General features: G+C 43.9%; 1 protein-coding gene across 2 annotated transcripts in view; it reads right to left on the bottom strand.

The window, feature by feature from the left end:
- Positions 1-23,098, bottom strand: part of ROR2 (receptor tyrosine kinase like orphan receptor 2) — a 217,610-nt gene that overhangs the window by 45,759 nt on the left and 148,753 nt on the right. For both annotated transcript variants that reach the window (XR_009541404.1, XM_060153571.1), the window contains exon 2: positions 1,683-1,760. Coding sequence is in view for 1 of the 2 variants with exons in the window: in XM_060153571.1 (XP_060009554.1) it covers positions 1,683-1,760 (78 nt within the window). In the remaining variant the exon portion in view is untranslated. The remainder of the gene's footprint in view (positions 1-1,682; positions 1,761-23,098) is intronic.

A 23,098-nucleotide genomic window follows, 5' to 3' on the forward strand; every position in this document is an offset into this window, starting at 1 on the left:
AAAAAAGAAATTAAACAGAAATGAAGTGGTTGTTTTAATCGTTAATTGTTATACACTGAACTGTGTCCCCCCCATATTCACATGTTGAAGCCCTAACCCCATGTGTGTGACAGTATTTGAAGGAGAGGCCATTGGGAAGTAATTAGGGTTAAAATGAGGTCATGAGGGTGGGGCCCCCAGGAAGGGATCCGAATCTTTATAAGACAGGAAGAAACCAGAGCCCGCTCTCTCTCCCTGTGAGGACACAGCAAGATTGCACTGCCTACAAACCAGGAAGAGTGCCCTCACTAGGACCTGGCCATGCCAGCACCTTGATCTCGGACTTCCAGCCTCCAGGACTGTGAGGAATAAATATCTGTTGATTAAGCCATCCAGTCTGTGGTGTTTTGTTGTGGCAGCTCAAGCTGACTGAGGCAATAATCTAAGGCAATATGGTGACAGCGGATGAAGAAGGAAAATTGTCACTTCCTCAAGTGACTGGGCTGCATCACAGGAAATGGGGTCTATCGATTCTACAAATCTAAGACGCCAACAAAGAGTGCCAAGTGAACAGTAACCCTTACAGTGACCTCTGGGAAAGCCTGGAGCAACAAGACAAAGAACATGGTCTTTGGTGATCCTTTGCAGGAGGGCCACCTGCCCGCCTGAGATGCCCCTTAGTCTGGACAATTACACCTCGACAATAAGCCCAGAAGACGGCCACTTGTCCTCAGGAGACTTCGTGGCCAAGCCAGGAGTCCAGCTCTTAAGGCTCCACTCAGGCCCACGAAACATCCCCAAAGCCCCTTCCTCCCTCCAGTGGCGATCTGTCTACCCCTGCCCTCTATCTCCCACCCACCCACAGGCTTCTGACTAGCTCCAACCAGCCCTCAGCACCCTCACAACTGCATCAAGAGACACAGATGTGGAGGGAGGCAGACCACTGCACGGATACTAAGCAGGACCCTGTGGGGTTCCTGGGCACAAAAGCCTGTGCCCCCCATTTCTTGATTATAGGAAATAGGCTTCATTCAGCCTCCATGCCCTTCCCTGAGTTCCAATGGGCAGTTCCAACAGTTGCTAATCAGGGAAGGGAGAGGATGTGGAGACAAGGGAGGAACAGTCAAGAAACAATAGTGCAGCCTTGGGGCAGGGTCCTGGTTCCCCCTCAAGGGATACACATAACAATATCTTTGAGCTGTTTTGCAGAAACTGAAACCCCCACCTGGTGGGAGAAGTGAAAGGTATGCTGCTCACAAGCATGTAGACCCCAGACCAGTTAGAACCAGAAGGTTGATGATGCTGACTCCCACTTACCTCACCACCAACCAGTCAGAAGAATGTCCACAAGCTGGTCACGCCCTCTTTGAACCATTATATAAAACTCCTCACTACCCCCTCCAGGTTGGGACACACAGTTTTGAGGGCATTAGCCTGCTGTGACCCCCTCTGCTTGGCAAAGCAATAAATGTATTCTTTTCTACTTCACCCAAAACTCTGTCTCCGAGATTTGATTCAGTGTTGGGATACAGAGGCTGGATTCGACTTCACACACAGCCATGGGGCAGCACTGGGCCACAGGGGACCCTGACCATCCATTTCATCCGGCCAAGCCTTGAGTAGAATGGCACTGTGAGCCCCTCTACGTGGTACTATGAAAACACTTTCGAACACTTGCATTCAAAGAGCACTTCAAAATTTACCTTTTAGAGTTGGAATAGGGCTGTCGTGTCCATCCAGTTGTCCCAGAGGGTCATTCGGGTCAGGAACCTCTGCTTGCCCTGTGCAAAAAGAGCACAGCACACACATTACTGAGATTTCCCTTCAGGACCTTTACTCTGCTTCTCATGCAGAGACAATAATGTTTCAGCAAAACTCCCCACTGTATAGAAAACCTAGAGGGATAAGGCGTTATGGTAGCTTCCAGAGGACTTTTCTAGCATCAGATTTGATACAACAGCAAAAGTGATTCTTGCTTTATCCCAAGAACAGCAAAATGCAAATGCTTTGCAGCACATACAGAGGAAGCAAACATGTGGCTGAAGTTTCATTAAGGGAAAGAGAGAGAGATTAAAACACGGGCTGGCAAAATTAAACACTCTGGAGCCAGAGTCAGCAGGTGGCCCTCCAAATAGAGGCCCCTGGTCATTCTGAATAAATTCAGAATTGGAGGGTTTCTTCAGCAGCTCATTCCCCTCCCGGCCCCCAGACCCACCGGCAGCCAGCAGCCAAGGACTGATCTACCCATAACTGTAAGGACAGAAGTTTCTGATCCTTATGGCAATTGCAACCCCACATCTCAGAGGCTGTGTCAGAGGGAGCAGCCACCCCCAAAATCATAAACACCAATGGCAAGAACAGATCTGGTCTGTTCACGTGGGAATACAACACAGAGTCATGGGTCCCCCGTCCTGGAATGCCAGGGAAGGGTGGGCAGGTGTGACTGATGACCTAGAAACCGTATGGGGCCTCATAGAGACCCTTCTCAATATCCCAACGCAGTTTACTTTCAAGACTTTCACCTCATACCTTGGCCTTGACTGGGTTGCACTGGTTGGAGGTGGGGGTAGAAATGGCGAAGTCAAGAGTGACTCTGACAACACATCTGGATGAATCTGGGTTTATAGCATCAAAGCCTATCAAAGAGTGGGACACACATACGATGGAAAATGATGCAGCTTAGAAAGAAGGAAATCCTGACACGCGTTACAACATGGATGAAACTTGAAGACATTATGCCGAGTGAAATAGCCTGACACAGAAAAACAAATACTATATGATTAATGCGATACCTAGAGTAGTGAAATTCAAAGAAAGTGGAATAGTGGGTAACAGGGATTGTGGGGAGGCAGAATGGGCAGTTAGTGTTTGTTTAATAGGGACAGAGTTCCATTTTGGGAAGATGAGAAAGTTCTGAAGCTGGATAATGGTGATGGTTTTATAACAATGCGAATGTACTTGAAGCCACTGAATTGTGCATTGAAAATGGTTAAGATGGTAAATTTTATGTTACATGTATTTACCACATTTTAAAAAAATTATTAAAGGCAGTTTATAATTCAATATTGGGTCACCCCACTTGCCTCTCAAATGAGAGGCGAGAACTAACAAAGCCCCCGGACACTTCAGATCCCGCTTAAGATGAGGCCTTGCTCAGAAAAACTGGTGTCTAAAAGTGCAGTACAAGTGATTTTCAGGCAGAACCAGGTACGCAAGATTCTTCAAATTATTTAGCTAAACAAACACTGGCCGGTTTACACTTAAGGGTACCCGTGTGTCTAAGCTGATCCTCTCTACCCGCTTGTTCCTAAGTCACAGGACACTCGAGGTGAAGCATCAGCTTGCAATGCCCTTAGAATTCAGGCCCAGTTCCCAAGCAACCAACAGGAGACATTATTTCTGAATGGGTCCATGGCTTTTCACATTCAATTATGGTAGAGTCCTTTCTATCACTCCCAGTCCAAACTTACCCACCCGTCAGAAGCCATGCACCCATACCATCTTTCATAAAATGTCCTTGATCAACCATTCAGAAGTAACACCTTTTAAAACTATGCCCCAAGAGACTTCCCTGGTGGTACAGTGGTTAAGAATCCACCTTCCAATGCAGGGTACTCGGGTTTGATCCCTGGTCAGGGAACTCAGATCCCACATGCCCGGGGTAACTAAGCCCATGGGCTCTAGAGCCCGCATGCCACAACTAGAGAGAAGCCTGAGCACTGCAACGAAGAGCCCGCGCACCACAGTGGAGAATCCCGCATGCCTCAACTAAGACCCGACGCAGCCAAATAAGTTAATAAATATTAAAAACAAAACAAACCAAAACAAACTGTACACCTCTCCGGTGGCAATCACATCATTCTCTGAATTAATAGTTGCATATGTTTTAATTTTCCTCAATGGATTGTAAACAGCTGGAGGACATCAGATGCTGCGTCTCTATTGAGGGCTAATGGTCCTAGCACTAAAACCTAGACAGAATCTGGGGCTGCTACAGGACAGGGACAAGCATGAGCTATGTAAGCCAATCAACGCGGTTCAGTTGAGGTTTGAAATTTTAAATTGGCATGTTACACATACCATCACTCAGCACTGTTTAAATGTAGAGAGACCACAGGAAATCAAACACACTTGTACTATATACACATATCTGAAAGAGGCATAAAAATTATTAACTGCTTAGAAATTGACAAATGGTGTAAAACAGTCAAATAAATATACACTCTGAAGAAAAATAAGCGCCATTAGCCCAATTCCACTGGGCACAAGGCTCCTGGCTCTTCCAAGGCAGCTTTTAGTTTGGAAGCATAAGTATTTTCATGAGCATCCCAGCCGGGGTGTGGACATGCGCACTCTTCATGGGAGAAGAACCGGAGGTGATCCAAATGCTTCTGTTGACTCATGAGCAGATGTCACCCCCACAGAGACATGCAAAGTTGTTCTCGACATTAGAAGTGCTGAGATTCTCCCTGAATACATTGCCCTGGTCAGCACATATGCTGGAATTTGATTTTTTGTTTCTCCTCAGCCTTCATTTTTACCCTAGGTAAAATTTAGCTTGGGCATTTGAGCAAGAGAGCACCATCTACATATTTGGAAAAACAGGTAAGTTTCAAGTAGCCCACCAGGCTAATATCAGGGACCCCAAGCTTTGGGACTTAGATGTGAAAGCACACAGTGGCTGAGATCCTGCCCATTTCCTCTGCAAGCCAAATGTGTGAATAAATTCACGATATCCAATCACTTCGGTCCTTAGAACTGACACCTTAAGTGCCAGCAAAACTAGGCCCTATTGTTGCTTCCTGAGAAATAAGGGCAGTATTTACATTCTGAAGTTAAGAGTCTTCATTCTCCTACAGTGCAGAACAGCCATCTTTACTCAAGATGCTGCACCTCCTAAAATTTACAAGCAAAATGTAACAGGGGCAAATGTGAACCTGGGGTATGGGGACAAGTGAGACCAGGGTCTAGTGCCTTGGCAGATTCCAACAGGATTTCTCCTGGCCCTAAAAGGGTCAAGAACAACCGAAAGGAAAAAAAAATGAAACAAACATAAAACAGAAACAACAAAACTGCCACCCACGCATCAAAGTGCCACTACTACTTATCTGAAATTACATAGGTAATTTAAATGTCCTCTTTTATTTTTCAACATCTTTACAATGAACAAGCATCAAGCTTTTAACTGACATAATTCACATACCACAAAAGTCCACATTTTAAAGTCTATAATCAAGTGGTTTTTAATATATTCACAAAGTTGTTCAACCATCTCCACTATGTAATTCTGCAATATTTTATCACCTCCAAAAGTAACCTTGTTCCCATTAGCAGTCCCCCGGAATCTCACCTCCCCCAGACCCTGTAACCACTAACCTGCTTTTTGTCTCTATGGATTTATCTGTTTGGGCCGTTTTATATAAATGGAATCATACAATATGTGGGTTTTTGAACAAATATTAATTTTATTAGGTTTTTAAAATTTCATGCCCAAAAAGAGAAAAAAAAAAAAGAAGGCTAGAGAGAAGCACACTGTACTAGGTGATTAGCAAAGGCCATTAAATGCTACATCAGCACATCAGGCTACTGCCCAGACCCTGTGGGGAGGTTTTGGCTGCCCAAGTAGACAGGATGTGGAGGATGAATGGGAGACACAGTGATGACTAAAGGATGAAAGACAGAGAACTATGGAAAGCTAGACAACTAGGATTATTTATCCAAAGATATGACGGTTTAGGAGCTGAAAGTCTCACTTGGAAGAGACCAGCACACGTTCACATTCCTGCTGTAGATAAGACATGGCTTGTGACAAGAAGGACTAAGGAAGGATTTCATCACTGCGAGTTTAGGGGCCACCAAAATGAATGCAGCATTGGGAACTCGTGTCATCTGCTTTCTCCCTGACTAGCACGTTCTTCTGCAGGTCACCAGGGCTGGACGAATGACCTCTAACCACCTTCTTCACCCCATAACCCACCTTGGCAATTACTGCCAGCCCAGTTCAGTCAGCGATTAGTCCAAGGTGGTGAGAGTCCAGTCAGATCTCCCACATGGTTGTCCTGAGTGCTTCTTTACACAAAGGTCCCCTTGGGTTTACCTGATGCCGGTACCCTCACCCCAGCTGGCTGACTGGAGATGGGGAAGACCTAAAGAGAGAAAAGGTTCTGGGAGGAATTGGCTGCCCTAACTCCTCAGGACTTAATTATTGTTTTCTGAAAACTAGGCTATTACTTGGAGCAAATCTACATGTCCTTCGTTTTGGTAAAATACTAAAAGTTGTACTAACACCACACGTGTCCATGAAGAATGTGAATTCATGGGGGCTTCCTTGGTGGCGCAGTTGTTAAGAATCGTCTGCCAATGCGGGGGACATGGGTTCGAGCCCTGGTCCGGGAAGATCCCACATGCCGCAGAGCAACTAAGCCCGTGCGCCACAACTACTGAGGCCCGCGCGCCTGGAGCCCGTGCTCCGCGGCGGGAGAGGCCACTGCAATGAGAAGTCCACGTGCTGCAACGAAGAGTAGCCCCCGCTCCTCGCAACTAGAGAAAAGCCCGTGTGCAGCAACAAAGACCCAACGCAGGCAAAAATAAAAATAAATTTAAAAAAATAAACTTATTTAAAAAAATGTGAATTCATGACGCTCTTTTTCCATTGGATGTGAGTGATCTTCACTGTAAAACAACACATAGGGCGACAATGTAAAGCTACCAGAAAACTCAAACCTTTGATAGCATCAATCAGGTAGTGATCATTAACTCTTTATTAGTTTTTTGATGTTTAAAGAAAGGAGAGCATTGGGCTTCCCTGGTGGCGCAGTGGTTGAGAGTCCGCCTGCCGATGCAGGGGACACGGGTTCGTGCCCTGGTCTGGGAAGACCCCACATGCCGCGGAGCGGCTGGACCCGTGAGCCATGGTCATTGAGCCTGCACGTCTGGAGCCTGTGCTCCACAACGGGAAAGGCCACAACGGTGAGAGGCCCGCGTACCGGAAAAAAAAAAACTACCCATCATTTATAAAAAAGAAAGGAGAGCATTCAATATGGAAAAATTTAAGTGTGGCTGGTTGCCATGCAATGATACATTAAGTGTATACTTTCATCCATGTCAAAATTACACTTTAAAACCTAGAGCAAAGACTAACTACAATGTGGTAACCAGAGTGGGATCCTAGAACAAAAAAAAAGATATCCAAAAGTCCAAAGAAAGATGAATAGTATGGATTTTAGTAAAGAATAATGCGTTGATCTTGGCATATCCGCTGTGACAAAGGTACCACGCTAATGTAAGATTTAACACTAAGAGGAAGCAGAGTATGAGGAATATGCAAACCCTCTGCCCTATCTTCACACAGTAAAAAGTTTATTGAAGAACAATTAAACATTCTTCCACACTGGTCAAGCACTTAACCAAGGCTCACAAGTAAAGAAGAGCTGTAGGAAAGATCCTATCTCCAAACAGCCTTAATGGTGCAAGCCAGGCATGAACATTAACCGCGTGACACAGATTCACAGAATCTGATACAGTTTATTCAAAGATTCAACAGCATAACAGTGAATGCTCAGCAATTAAATCACTTTTAAGAATATCGGGTTTTGAGCTAAATTTTACGTTAATTGTCATGGCATGGTAATACTGGCTCCTAACCTGATACTTAGCATGTATTCTTAGCAGCACTTATCACTGTCCCGTATATTCAGGGCTGAACCAATTGGTGTCTGAAGAAAGACCAGATGAAAGGATGCATTGTTGATGTCGCTGGGCTGGTTAAAAAATCAGGGTTTCCCACAAGCCCGCAATAGCTGGAAATGCACGGCCGGCCCAAATGGGTGCAAATTCTGAGTAATTAGAAACCGTGCCTCAGCCAAACAAGATCTCCTACAGACCTTCTCTCAACACAGGCCTCTAATGGGACATCTTGATTTAAGGCATCAATCAGGTAAGAGAAATTTATATCTGCAAAGTACAAGCGGGTCTGTTCTGATTTCCAGGCTCCTTCTCTGGTCTTAAAATACAGCTCTCTCATTAAGAGCAGAGACATTTGATTAAGAGAGAGTTCACTAATGAAGTTCAACCCACACCCTTGGATTTGAGTACATGTGCTACTCTGTTTTTGATTTGTGTTTCTCTTAAAAAATGTTTTGTTATTCAGACTATTCACCCATTAATCTCTACCTGTTGATGTGAATCAGTACACTTGTGATTTAATTATATGCAGTCTCTGGCCTATTCGGACAACTTCAAAGCAGCCTCCTTTTAATTAGTGATGGTATTTCATTCACCAAAGCTTTGCATTCTTGGATTTGGTCGTCCTTAATGACGGTGTAATTTCCAGAATATGAGAACGAACAGCAGTCAGGGCACATGGGTAAAAGACCACAGCCTGGAAGGGAGGACCGTGCGGCAGGCCAGGAGCCTCTGGAAGGGCAAGCATGGATTTTATGATGAGTTGTGCTGCATGAAAAGTCAGCACATCCACTGGCAACTGGAAACGTCCATAATGTGTTCCAGAACAATCACTTAGCTCAGCAACACGTCAAACTGAAAACATCCGTGATGCTGGAAATGCAACAATTTAAGGAAAAGAATGAATAACTGGAAAGGAGCAGAGTACAGAATCCTAAAAGGTGAGTCCATTAGCCTGGGAACTGGGCCAGAGAAAGTACGTCCATAGTAAAGAGACTCGATAATGTTTCTGGGAATGCGCTTACTAAAACGTCACACCGTGTGTCTCAACTGCCAGCTAGAAAACCACACGGCGTTCAAGGTGAGCTGCCAGTATCTAATCGGCAGTAGTCTTAACAGTCTGTAATTTTTCATTTCGTTATTTTGAACTTGGAGTTGAGCAAATATTAGCCTCTGGGTCTACATTCCTTAAGGGGCTGACCTAACTCTGCTCTGGAAATACAAAGTTAAATCCAACAACCTGAAAATGGAGTGACCAGTGTCTCTCTCCAATTTAACCTTCACTTTGATTCTACTTCCACAGCAAAAATATCAAACCCCCAAAAGAGTCCAGGCACAGGCCCAATGCCCTCCAACATTGCTGTCATAACGCTTTTCCTACCTCTGTCACAGACAGCCCCCCAGAACCCCCAACAAAGGTCCCACTGTCAAGGGCCAAGTGTATAGTCGGTTGAAGGGGGAGTGAAGCTGCTCAGGAGGCTGAATTGGGGCCTTTCACTGACCTCTCTCTTTCCCAACACCTACAGCCCCTGGCCGCGGTGGCACGGGGCCTGGCAGAGCTGGGAGGCCGGGAGACACCACCCATGACAGATGCAGCTGAAAGGGCGAGACCCTGACACCCTTCTCTGCAACACGAGCTCTGGGGCCTGATGCCACTGATGCGCCTGCTTGTTACTGCCGGTTTCTGCAAAACCAACAGAAGAGGAGCAAACAAAAATGTTGGGTAAGTACTCCGAGCTCATTCTCTTTCCACTTGGTTTCACAGAAGACTCTTTTGAGTATCAATTATTCCCATGAACATAAGGAATCACTTTTTCACCTTGAACCTCTGGAAGGTGTTTAATTAAAGGTAAGGAGGGGACTTCCCTGGTGGCGCAGCGGTTAAGAATCCACCTGCCAATGCAGGGTACACGGGTTCGAGCCCTGGTCCAGAAAGATCCCACATGCTGCAGAGCAACTAAGCCCGTGCACCCAACTACTGAGCCTGTGCTCTAGAGCCCGCAAGCCACAACTACTGAACCCACGAGCCACAACTACTGAAGCCCACGTGCCTAGAGCCTGTGCTCCGCAACAAGAGAAGCCACCGCAAGAAGGCTGTGCACCACAATGAAAAGTAGCCCCCGCTCGCTGCAACTAGAGAAAGCCCGTGTGCAGCAACGAAGACCCAATGCAGCCAAAAATAAATAAATAAATATTTTTTTAAAAAAAAAAAGGTAAGGAGGGAAAAGATTTTTTTTTTTTTTAAAGAAAAACCCTTATTAGAAAAAGAAACTGCGTATTGTCCCATGATAATGCTGCAAGTTACTTTCTGTTTGCTTCAGGGAGAGTTTTAAACTCCTCAGCTAGAGGTGCAACAGACTTGGAATCCAGGGTTGCCTGGAGAAATCTCAGGGTGGAGCGGATGAGACCCAGAGGGAAGGGATTCTGAAGGTTTGCAGCCTCTTTCAGCCATGAGTCTATGTCCAGCCTATGTAGCCTGAAGTTGCACTCATCCCCAGAGCAGCTCGACCAGTTGGCATATTTGAAATCAGAAGATTTGTTGGCAGTGATCACTTGGAGCTCTTGAAACAAACAAGGATATACATCTGTTATAATCAAAGATGACAGCAGAAATTTTCTTTTTTTTTTTTTGTGGTACGCGGGCCTCTCACTGCTGTGGCCTCTCCCGTTGCGGAGCATAGGCTCCGGACGCTCAGGCTTAGCGGCCATGGCTTACGGGCCCAGCCGCTCCGCGGCATGTGGGATCTTCCCGGATGGGGGCACAAACCCGTGTCCCCTGCATCGGCAGGCGGACTCTCAACCACTGGGCCACCAGGGAAGCCCAGCAGTGATTTTCTTTCTTTTATTTTTATTTTTATAAATTTATTTATTTATTTATTTTTGGTTGCACTGGGTCTCTGTTGCTGTGCGGGCCTTCACTAATTGTGGCAAGTGGGGGCTACCCTCCGCTGTGGTGCACGGGCTTCTCATTGCAGTGGCCTCTCCCTGTTGTGGAGCACAGGCTCTAGGCACGCGGGCCTCAGCAGCCGTGGCTCACGGGCTCCAGAGAGCAGGCTCAGCAGCCGTGGCGCACGGGCTCAGTTGCTCCGCGGCATGTGGGATCCTCCCGGACCAGGGCCCGAACCCATGTCCCCTGCGTTGGCAGGCGGACTGTAAACCACTGCGCCACCAGGGAAGCCCCAGCAGTGATTTTCTTAAAGGTAGCTCCTGTATGAGTTTGCTAGGGCTGCCCTAACGAAGTGCCACAGCCTGGGTGGCTTAAACAACGGTTCTGGAGGCCGGAAATCCAAGATCAAAGTGTTGGCAGGGTTGTGTCTCTTGCAGCCTCTCTCCTTGGCTTGTAGGTGGCCAGCTTCTCCCTGTGCCTTCACAGGGTCTTTCCTCTATGCGTAGACACCAGTCACAGTGGCTAGAGGCCCACCCCAGTGACCTCATTTTAATTTAATTCTGTAAAGACACTATCTCCAAATAAGGTAACATTCTGAGATACTGGGGGTTAGGACTCCATTATATCTATTTTGGGGGGACACAAATCAACCCATAACAGGTAGTGTTACTTATCTTCAAAGCTTCTTTATACTTAATGCTGATTTGAAAGTGACTTTTGCAACTGCATGGAACAGGCTGACAGAGACAGAGAAAGCCTTGATGAGAAAGAATCAACAGGGGGTCTGGACTCTAAGTACAGAGGTGTCGGGGGTGGGCTTGCCCACATACTGAAAGGATCTGCCAACAACTTGCTAATGACTCTAGCATCCCGACTCCTTCGTTCTGAAGGTGTCCCCTCATGGCTTCAGTTGGGGACACCGCTGTCCTCTGAGCTTCATCTCCCTAAGTTTCCATCAGCAGCCGTGGCATCTCCCCAGAGCCCCTCCTCTCAGGCTGGCATTCCTTCTTTCTCATAATATTTACACCACCACCACTCTTCCGAAAGAGCGGCATGGCAGGCCCAGAGGGAATGTGTCGTGGGATCTGGAGCAGTCTGTCTGACCATTTTTGGTAATGATTCTGTTCCACGTTTACACAGGGCTGCCCACTTTATACGATGCACACATCCGCACGACTCCCTTCACTTGACCCTCCACGTTTGGATCCTCTCCTGCTTCAGTCTCTCTTGCGAACGTCTCCTTGTCTCCGGCCCTGTAAATGCTGGAGTGCCCCAGAGCTGGGCCTGCAAAAGCTTCCCCTCTCTTTCTGTACCTGTCCCCTTGATGACCTGGCTTTAAACGACAGCAAAACGCCCACAACTCCCCAGCACACCTTTCCGAGCCTGACCTCTCCACAAAAAGCCAGGCTCAGAAACGGGAGGACCAGCTCACGTCTCCGCTTGCACATCTAATAGACACGTCACGCTCAGCTTGTCCAAACACAAACCCAGCTTTCCTCCACAGACCGCTCCCCTGCAGTCACCAGCCTCCCTAAACTCTGACTTCAGCCTTCCACGAGCTAAGGCCACACATCCTGGTTATCTCGGACTCCCTTTCCTCTCATACCCCACGTGCAATCCAACAAGAAATGCTGTTTGCTCTATCTTCAAAATACATCAGAATGCGACGCTCCTCACACCTCCCTGCTCACACCCAGTCCCAGTAGCTCCAGCTCTGCTGGATCACATGACAGCCCCCCCAACCCTCCCCTCCCCCCCTCCCCACTGCTCTCCAAGCAGCAGACACACTTGCACCTCTAAAAGGAGCTTCAAATACCATCGCCTGAGACAGCAGGAGCGAATCACAAAAGCCTGAGGCTGAGTGGAAGAAAATACACATACAAAAGACCCTGTATTGTAGGATCCCACTTATACCACGTTCATAAATGGGCAGAGACATCTGCAGGGATGGAGGTCAGAAGGCTGGTGACGTTGGGGGTGATGGCCGGGAAGGAGCAGGGGATGGGTTTCTGAGAGGCTGCTGGCATGGTCTAGTGATGTGGAGATTTATGCACTTTTATCTATGTATATTATACTTACACAAAGCTTACCACGTTGATTCTATTTTCATCTCTCTCATATAATGCTACCTCCTGGACAAGGCCTGCCGGGATGTTATTCAAACACTTCCCTCCACATTTGTGCACACAGTCCTGCCACTTAACCTGCTTCCCATTTTTCTTTTCCCCTTAGCACTTCCAAGAGACGATTTATTCATTAGTTTATGTCTCTGTCTCCTCTTCCTGGGAGCAGGGGTTTCTGCCTGTCTGCTCACTGCTCTATCCCCAGCACCTGGAGCAGAGCCGGTAGTTGCTCATTTGGTGAATGAATGAATGCTTCTGTGCTCAACAACTTCCAGCACCTTCCACCTCCTCAGAGGAGCAGCCAGAGCCCCTTCTGCAGCCCCTCCACATGTGAGCGTGCATGCCTGCACACACACACACACACACACACACACACACACACACACACACTCCTGACCTCACCTCAACGCCTTTCCCCTTCACTCTCCAGGAACAGTTCCAGCTCCTTTTCCCTCTGGGGTTTGCATTTCCTTTTCCCTCTGCCTGGAAAACTCTTCCCCAGACCCCCCTGTAGGCTCACCCCTTACTTCCTCTGCTCCAAGCTTCGCTCATAAACAAGGCCTCCCCTGAAAGTCCGTATTGAAAGCATCTAGGGCCCACACATGGCCTGCCCTGTCCGTGTCTCTCTCACATCAGAAGAGGGTGGCCTCCATGATGCCAGGCTCTGGGTGACCATCTGGTGTTCACCACCTGGAACCCCAGCATGCAGGAGGCACTCCATGACCATGTGAGGACTAAACAAACACGGGCAGTGTCCTGGGACCACCACGCTCATGTGTGAGGAGAAGTCCCGAGTTTCACCTCACATTTTGAGGGATGGAGCTCATAGCTCCAAGCACGGGTAGTACCCACCCCACCAGCACCTCCTCCTACATCATGTCAGCTCCTCTTCCCAGAGGCAGACGATGGTGCCGCAACTCTGCTGCCCAGGGACGGGCTGCTCCTCCAAACCACTAGAGAACACTGCCCTGCTCGAAGGCGCTCAGACCTGAGATTCCTGGCAGTGCCCCAAGGAGCGCCACCAGGCCCACATTCCACAATCTCTCTGACAACATGCCCTTTTAAATGAACACGTGCATCTTTACAACTCCAAATGAATAAAAAGAAGCGTTTACAATTTTAAAACCATACCATGTGCTACTCAAACATAAAAAGGGCCAACTGTTGATACACACCTCACAGTGGGTGCATCTCACATGCATCTGGCTAAGTGAAGAGGCCAGACTCACAGGGGAAGGTACTGGAGAATCAACTTCCAGAATGGCGGCATGAGGATATTGATGAACTCACTTTCATCATTTCAAAAATGCAGCCTAAACAACTAAAACCAACCATTTAAGAACTCAGAAAATGAACCACAGCCACAGAATGAACTGAAAAATCATCTATCCAAGAGAAGTAATGGAACCTTAGCAAGATGGCAGGGCTGTGCTGGTTTAACGTGGGCTGTGACCATCTTCTCTCCCTCTCCAGCAGCCCTGCAGGTGGCCAGCAGATCTGAAGCTTTTGAAGCTCTGTTCAAAGTGCCATCCCATAGTCATTATTTTGTCTGGACTTGCAGCACTCTGGGAAATCTCTAGGTTTGACTCAGAGCTGGGCTGGCCTGGGGTCGTGGGGAGGGTGGCAGGTGGTGTCTGTCCCTGGAGCGTTATGCAAACAACAACAAGCTGCTGGCAACACTTCAGCTGCCTAATGCTGTGACTACAACTGCGGTAAACTTGAGCCCAGCCCGGGATTTAAAAGGAAATCCAGGAGAACTAGAGGACTTCAGGGCACTTCAAAAGCGCCGATGTATTTCCAGGGTCAAAAAGGCTGTGCACACATGGAAGGCTATGCACATGCCCAAGGAAGACCTGCAAAAGGAGAAGACACGAGTCCCTCATCTCTGGTGCAATCAAGAACTGACGGCTAACGTACACCTGAAACTAACACGACAACGTAAATCAACTATACTCCAATAAAAAATTTTTTAAAAAAGAAGTGACAGCTAAGGCTGATGTCTGATGGCATGCCTTCTCACAAGATCCCCTGGGCCAAAAGTGCACGAAAATATCATGGCCAGCGACTGGTTAATCACACAACTATACTGACTCACATGTCATCCCTAGGAATCAAGCCCTAAAAATGTAAGAGATCTTAGGTTAAGTGTTCTGACCACACACATACACAATAACAATAATTATAACCAGAACAATAAATAAAGAGGGCACGAGGAAACTTGTGGAGGAGATGGACATGTTTACGGCATATAGATTGTGGTGATGGTTTCGTGGGCTTATACTTCTCTCCACACTTATCAAGTTGTATATATTAAATATGTACAGCTTTTTGAATGTCAATCATACCTCTATAAAGTGGTTTAAAAAAAAGAAAATAACTTAAAAAATAATAGATAACTCGGTGGTCATACATTAGAGGGAATACAGAAACTTCAGAATTAGTAAAGGAAAGCTGCAAACAAATGAACAGTAATAGAAAAAACACCAACAATATCCAAAATGAAACAAAAACAAAACACAGTAGCAACAAAAAACTTTGAAGAGGGCTTCCCTGGTGGCACAGTGGTTGAGAGTCCGCCTGCCAATGCAGGGGACACGGGTTCGCGCCCCAATCTGGGAAGATCCCACGTGCCGCAGAGGGGCTAGGCCCGTGAGCCATGGCCGCTGAGCCTGCGCGTCTGGAGCCTGTGCTCCGCAACGGGAGAGGCCACAACAGTGAGAGGCCCGCGTAACGCAAAAAAAAAAACTTCGAAGGGCTTGAAGAATTTGCTACCAGTGTTGTTGAAACAATATGTAAAATGACCAGTTTTAAACAAAGAACTACAAAGACACGTGAGGAAAGAGGAAAGTATGCCACATACAGGAAGGAAAATAACACCCAACAGAAAAGGGAGCCCCTGAGGAACCAACCCAATAAATATGTTCAAAGAACTAAAGAAAAGAATATCTAAAGAATTAAGGGGACTCAAAATGGATTAAAGACCTAAATGTAAGGCCAGACACTATCAAACTCTTAGAGGAAAACATAGGCAGAACACTCTATGACATAAATCACAGCAAGATCCTTTTTGACCCACCTCCTAGAGAAATGGAAATAAAAAAAAAAAATAAACAAATGGGACCTAATGAAACTTCAAAGCTTTTGCACAGCAAAGGAAACCATAAACAAGACCAAAAGAGAGCCCTCAGAATGGGAGAAAATATTTGCAAATGAAGCAACTGACAAAGGATTAATCTCCAAAATTTACAAGCAGCTCAGGCAGCTCAATAACAAAAAAACAAGCAACCCAATCCAAAAATGGGCAGAAGACCTAAATAGTCATTTCTCCAAAGAAGATATACAGATTGCCAACAAACACATGAAAGAATGCTCAACATCACTAATCATTAGAGAAATGCAAATCAAAACTACAATGAGATATCATCTCACATTGGTCAGAATGGCCATCATCAAAAAATCTACAAACAATAAATGCTGGAGAGGGTGTGGAGAAAAGGGAACCCTCTTGCACTGTTGGTGAGAATGTAAATTGATACAGCCACTATGGAGAACAGTATGAGGTTCCTTAAAAAACTAAAAATAGAACTACCATATGACCCAGCAATCCCACTACTGGGCATATACCCTGAGAAAACCATAATTCAAAACGACTCATGTACCAAAATATTCATCGCAGCTCTGTTTACAATAGCCAGGACATGGAACCAACCTAAGTGTCCATCAACAGGTGAATGGATAAAGAAGAAGTGGCACATATATACAATGGAATATTACTCCACCATGAAAAGAAACAAAATTGAGTTATTTGTAGTGAGGTGGATGGACCTAGAGTCTGTCATACAGAGTGAAGTAAATCAGAAAGAGAAAAACAAATACAGTATGCTAACACATATATATGGAATCTAAGAAAAAAAAAAAGGTCATGAAGAACTTAGCGGTAAGACGGGAATAAAGACACAGACCTACTAGAGAATGGACTTGAGGATATGGGGAGGGGGATGGGTAAGCTGTGACAAACTGAGAGAGTGGCATGGACATATATACACTACCAAACGTAAAATAGATAGCTAGTAGGAAGCAGCCGCATAGCACAGGGAGATCAGCTAGGTGGTTTGTGACCACCTAGAGGGGTGGGATAGGGAGGATGGGAGGGAGGGAGATGCAAGAGGGAAAAGATATGGGAACATATGAATATGTATAACTGATTCACTTTGTTATACAGCAGAAATTAACACACCATTGTAAAGCAATTATACTCCAATAAAGATGTTAAAAAAAAATTAAGGGGAATTACAACAAATTTATTTCAATAAATAGAGAATATCAATAAAGTGATAGAAATTTAAAAACTCAAATAGAAATTCTACAGTTGAACGTACAATAACTGAAATTCACCAGGTGGGCTCAACAACAAATTTGAGATGGTAGAAGAGAGAATCAGTGAACTGGAAGACAGTTTACTGTTTTTACTGGGATAGAGATTGTACAGTCTGTAAAGAAGAAAATAAAACAAATGAAGAAAAATAACAGAGCCTAAGAGACCTGTAGGACACTATCAAAAGTACCAACACATACATAACGGGAGTCTAGAAGAAGAGAAAAGCAGAAAAAATACCTGACGAAATAATAACCAAACACCAAATTTGATTAAAAGTATTAACTTGCACACTTAAGAAACTCAAGGAACTGTAGGTAGGGTAAGCTCTAAGATATCCACAACTAGACACATCATAAACAAACTGCTGAAAAATAAAGAATATTAAAAGAAGCAAGAGAAGTAACTCATCATGTACAAGGGATTCCCAGTAAGATTAAGAGCTGACTTCTCATCAGAAACCCAGTGTGATGACATATTTAAAGTGTTGGGGAAAACAGACCATCAACCAAGAGTTCTATGTCTAGCTAAACTCTTCTTCAAAAATGAAGAAGTTAGGTCACTTCCAAACAAACAACAAAAAAAGAGAAAATGTGTTATTAGCAGACTGCTCTATAGGAAATAGTAAAGGGAGTCATTCGACATGAAGTGAAAGAACACTGTAAGGAATTCTAATTTATATAAGAAAATAAAACAGCACCAGGAAGGTAACTTCATAGATACTATGAAAGACAATATAAACATATTTTTGTTTGTAACTCTTTTCTTCTCCTATTTGTTTTAAAAGACTACTGCATAAAACTATAATTATATAATGGTGTCAATGGTCTTAAAACATATAAAGATATAATTTGTATGATACTAATAGTTCATAGAAGAGAGGAGAGAAGACTGATATGCTGGAGCAAATTATCTACTTTTGAAATTAAGTTAGTATTAATCTGAACTAGATTTTTTTTTAAGTAACATGATAATAGTAATCCTTATAGCAACCACTATGAAAATAATTTTCATAGAGAGAGAGAATATAAAGGAATTTAAAGTACACTAGGAACTATCTGTTTAACATAAAAAATGTAAGAATCAAGGAACAGAGGAACAAAAAAGGTATGACATATAGAAAACAAGTAGCCAAATGACAGAATTAAAACCTACCTTATCAGTAATTAAATTAAGTACAAATGGATTAAAAGGACAAATCAAAACACAGAAATTCACAGAATGGGTTAAAAAATTATCTGTCTACAAGAGACATTTCATATTAAAAAACACAAATAGGCTGAAAGGATATATCATGCCAACAGCAATCATAAAAAAGTTGAAATGGCTATACTAGTATCAGACAAAATAAAGTACAAGACAAAAGTCATTACAAGAAACAAAGAAGGACATTTTATAATGATAAGCTGGTCAACCCATCAATCTTTATAAATATATATGCACCTAACAACAAAGCCCCAAAATACACAAAACAAAACCTTACAGAAATAAAGGGGAACGTAGAAAATTCAAAAATAATAACCGGAGACTTCAATATTCCACTTTCAATAATGGATATAAGAACTAGGCAAGGGCTTCCCTGGTGGCAGAGCGGTTGAGAGTCCGCCTGCCAATGCAGGGGACACAGGTTCGAGCCCTGATCCGGGAGGATCCCACATGCCGTGGAGCAGCTGGGCCTCTGTGCGCCACGGCTGCTGAGCCTGTGCTCTGGAGCCCGCAAGCCATGACTGCTGAGCCCGTGTGCCACAACTGCTGAGGCCTGCGCGCCTAGAGCCGGTGCTCCGCAACAAGAGAAGCCACCACAATGAGAAGCCCGCGCACCGCAACGAAGAGTAGCCCCCGCCTGCCGCAACTAGAGAAAGCCCGGACACAGCAACAAAGACCCAATGTAGGCAAAAAAGAAAAAAATTAAATTAAATAAAATAAATAAAATTAAAAATAATAAAGAACTAGGCAAATCAGCAAGGAAATAGAAGATTAAACAATACTACAAACCAATTAGACCTAATACTATAGAACATTCCACCTCAACTGTAGGACACATTCTTCTCAAGCTTACACAGAACATTCTATAGGATAGACCATATTCTAGGCCATACAATAGGCCTTAATAAATTTAAAAGGATTAAAATCATGCAAAGAATATTCTCTAACAAAAGAATGAAACTAGAAATTAATAAAAGAAGAGGGGCTTCCCTGGTGGCGCAGTGGTTAAGAATCCGCCTGCCAATGCAGGGGACATGGGTTTGAGCCCTGGTCCGGGAAGATCCCACATGCCTCGCAGCAACTAAGCCCATGTGCCACAATTACTGAGCCTGCGCTCTAGAGCCTGTGAGCCACAACTACTGAACCTGCGAGCCACAACTACTGAAGCCCACGTGCCTAGAGCCAGGGCTCCACAGTAAGAGAAGCCACTGCAATGAGAAGCCTGCCCACCTCGTTGAAGAGTGCCCCTGCTCACCGCAACTAGAGAAAGCCTGTGCGCAGCAATGAAGACCCAACACAGTAAAAAATAAATAAATAAAATAAACAAAATTTTATAAATAAATAAATAAAAGAAGAAAATTTGGGAAATTCACAAATATGTGGAAATTAAACAAAACATACCTAAATAACTAATGAGTCACAGAAGAAATCACAATGGAGATAAGAAAATACTTTGAGATAAACAACAATGAAACACAACATAACAAAACTTATGGAGTAGACCTAAAGAAGTGCTTACAGATAATTTTATAGCTTTAACTATCTATATTAAAAAAGGAGATCTCAAGGAGATCTCAAATCAATAACTTAATTTTACACCTTAAGGACTTATAAAAAAAGAGCAAACTACACACAAACCTAGCAGAAGAAGGGAAAGAATCAAGATTAAAGCAGAAAATTTATTGTTAATAATAAATAAAATCATAATTTTATTTAAAATAGAGAATAGAAAAACAATAGAGAAAATTAATAAAACAATAAGTTGCTCCTTTGAAAAGATAAAAACAACGGACAACCTTTAGCTAGGGTGACCAATAAAGAGGAGAAAACCCAAATTATTGAAATCAGAAATGAAAGAGAGGACATTACTACCAACCTTACAGAAATAAAAAGAACTATAAGAGAATACTGTGAACAATTGTGTGCCAACAAATTAGATAATGTCGATGAAATTGACAAATCCCTACAGAAACATAAGTACTGAAACTGACTCAAGAAGAAAGAGAAAATCTGAATAGACCTATAACAAGTAAAGAGATTTGATTAGTAATCAAAAAACTTCCCACAGAGAAAAAGCATAAGACCAGATGACTTCTCTGGTGTATTCTACCATACATTTTGAGAAGACTTAATACCAATCCTTCACAGACTCAGAAAACCGAAGAGGGGAGACTTTCCAAACCAATCTATGAGACAGTATTACCCTGATACAAAACCAGAAAAACATGTCACAAGAAAACAAAACTAAACATCAATATCTCTTATGAATACAGATGCAAAAGTTCTCAACAAAATACAGCATATCTTCTTTGGAGAGCTGTCTATTCCCACTAGCACATGGAATTTGAGAATCCAGAAATGACCCAAGTATATATGGAAACGGCGATTAGAAACAGGCGGTTTTTCAACTAAATGGGAAGGAATCCACAACTGGTTGGGATAGGACAGTCACTGAAAGCTGCAACTCTGTAACCTTTCATGAAAAAGTAAATTCTGGCTGATCAAAGACTTAAGCATAAAATATGAAACCAAGAGTCAAGTATTTGCTCAAGAATATGGAGCACTGAAGAACATGAGAGTTTGCAAATAAATTCAAATGGCTAAGAAGTCTATGAAAAGACTCAACACCACAGTGTTAACAGAGGTGAACTGAAATGGGAGACTTACGTTCACGTGTCACATTGGAAAGGAAAGGAAGCAGGCACTCCTTGTCTGGCCTAGGGCACGCAGAGTTCCTCAGAATCTCTGCCACAGCAGGGGTCCATCTCCCCAAACCAATCAGGTCCCTGTGCAGCAATTCCACAGTCAGGAGTTTATCCTCCAGGTACTCTACAGGTGCAAAGTCACAACTCTAAGGATGCTTGTTCCAGCCCTTGCTGTCACAGCAGAAGATGGGAGATACCCAAATACTGATCGAGCCAGTATTGGTTTGACACAGGATGGTTACATGTAATTGGTAACAATAAACATGGTACATAAATAATAATGATAGCAATTGTCACAAATTTTAAGCCCTTAACCAGTGCTGGGTGCCAAACCCCCTCTCATGGATTATTTTTCTTACCCTCAAAGGACCCTATGAGCTCCTATGGTCATCCCCAATCACTGATAAAGAATTTTAAATGTCTGTATTTTGGGATTGCAGCATGAAGTAAATCTGTGTATAAGATGCAGAAAGATGATGAAGACAGACTCAGGTGTGAGCAAAGCAAGATAAAACTGACTGTACACAGCCACTCTTGATCACACACAGGCTGCTGACCTATTTACAGTTGCTGAAGCTACATAAGAAACAGATCACTTTGGAGGGGGAAACAGGGTGAGCCTGTGTCTGAATTGTTTTAGTACACTCAGCCTTCTCCTTTTCAAAAACAAAAAAAAAACACCTAATTTTTTTTAGAGTAAAACAAAATACTTCACATTGGAAATTCTTTGGTTTTTTAAAAGAATGTTAACAATTTAACAAATTCTATAACAAAATATCTACTGCACAAAAAGGGATGAAGCTGTACTGAGAATTTCCCTGCATGCCCCTCCCCCATGCATTTGAAACAACTTGAAGATAGAGTCTTTTATTCTATTTCCTGAATATCTTCCACTGCAGTGGATACCACTGCATGATGTCTAACTTCTTCAACAAAAAAGCAAGGATTCTGCAACATCAATGTACACATTTGTATTTTATAGTCAGCGTATTGTAGTATTAATATTGAACAGATTAAAGCAATATAAACCATTGCTAGTGGTTATCATAAAAATGCACATAATTGCCAACTGTGACTCTTTTCTATAAATTAATGTCTTTGTCTTTTCTAAGCTTTTCCTCTAAGGAAAGAATTTATTGAAAGAATTAAGTTAGCAATCATATCACCAGACACTACTTATTTCCCCTGCCGCTATAAAAAGGGACATTTTTCAATACATTGTTTTACCTAATTGAGACTCTTAAACTCATAAATCATGGTTGTTTCAGGCTTTTCTTTGAGGCTTTTTTATTTTCACAGCCAGAAGCCCTAAACTAATCAATCATGGAATAATGTCATGTGTAATTACCACTGGGGTGACTTGCCTTTTCTGTCTCTAGAGGCCCCAGGTGTCTCTCAGCTTGGTATTTTAAAAGCACTTTTGCTTTAACAACCAAATGGCACCAGGGAACCTCTCTCTCCATCATTATCACAAAAATACACATGAAGGTACACATGCAGGACACCCAGGAAACAGGCACACACACATGACTCAGGGACTCAGGGGATTCCCCACAGCTCCATCCTCACAGCTTTACACTCACAGCAATCTTAAACCGTTGGATTTGGAGGAAAATGTGACCTGATGAAGAGAACAAGGTAGGCTGACACATCCCCTAGCACACAGATGGGGGCTGACATCCCTGGCTCTCCTTCCTTGTCCAGGAAAATGGGAGCACAAGATGCCTCCTATCAAATCTAGCCCTGTGTTCTACTTTCCTCAAGCATAACTCAGAGGAAATCCTATTTCTTCTCATAATGTATCTGTGAGGCTAGGTAGACTTTGGGATACAGGAAGGAGAGAGAGACTGCAAGCCAGAGAAAATAAAATCCCCTCCCTGCTCATCCGTGGTTAATTTCACATGAACAAAACACGTTTTAGGGGGTAGATCTGCTTATGAAGAATTTTTCAAACAGAACAATCAAGTTAAAAGATCAATTCCTCTCTCTCTCACACACACACACCCCCGAATACACACACATATGCATACACACACACACACCCCTCCTCTCTCACGATAACTTTGTATTTTTCCTTTTCATTTTGGAGGCCCGCATGTGCGAGGGGTAGAGGAAGTTGTAACTAACCTCTTTTCTGTTT

This window comes from Lagenorhynchus albirostris, chromosome 7, assembly GCF_949774975.1.
Source record: "Lagenorhynchus albirostris chromosome 7, mLagAlb1.1, whole genome shotgun sequence".
Classification (NCBI taxonomy): Eukaryota; Metazoa; Chordata; class Mammalia; order Artiodactyla; family Delphinidae; genus Lagenorhynchus; species Lagenorhynchus albirostris.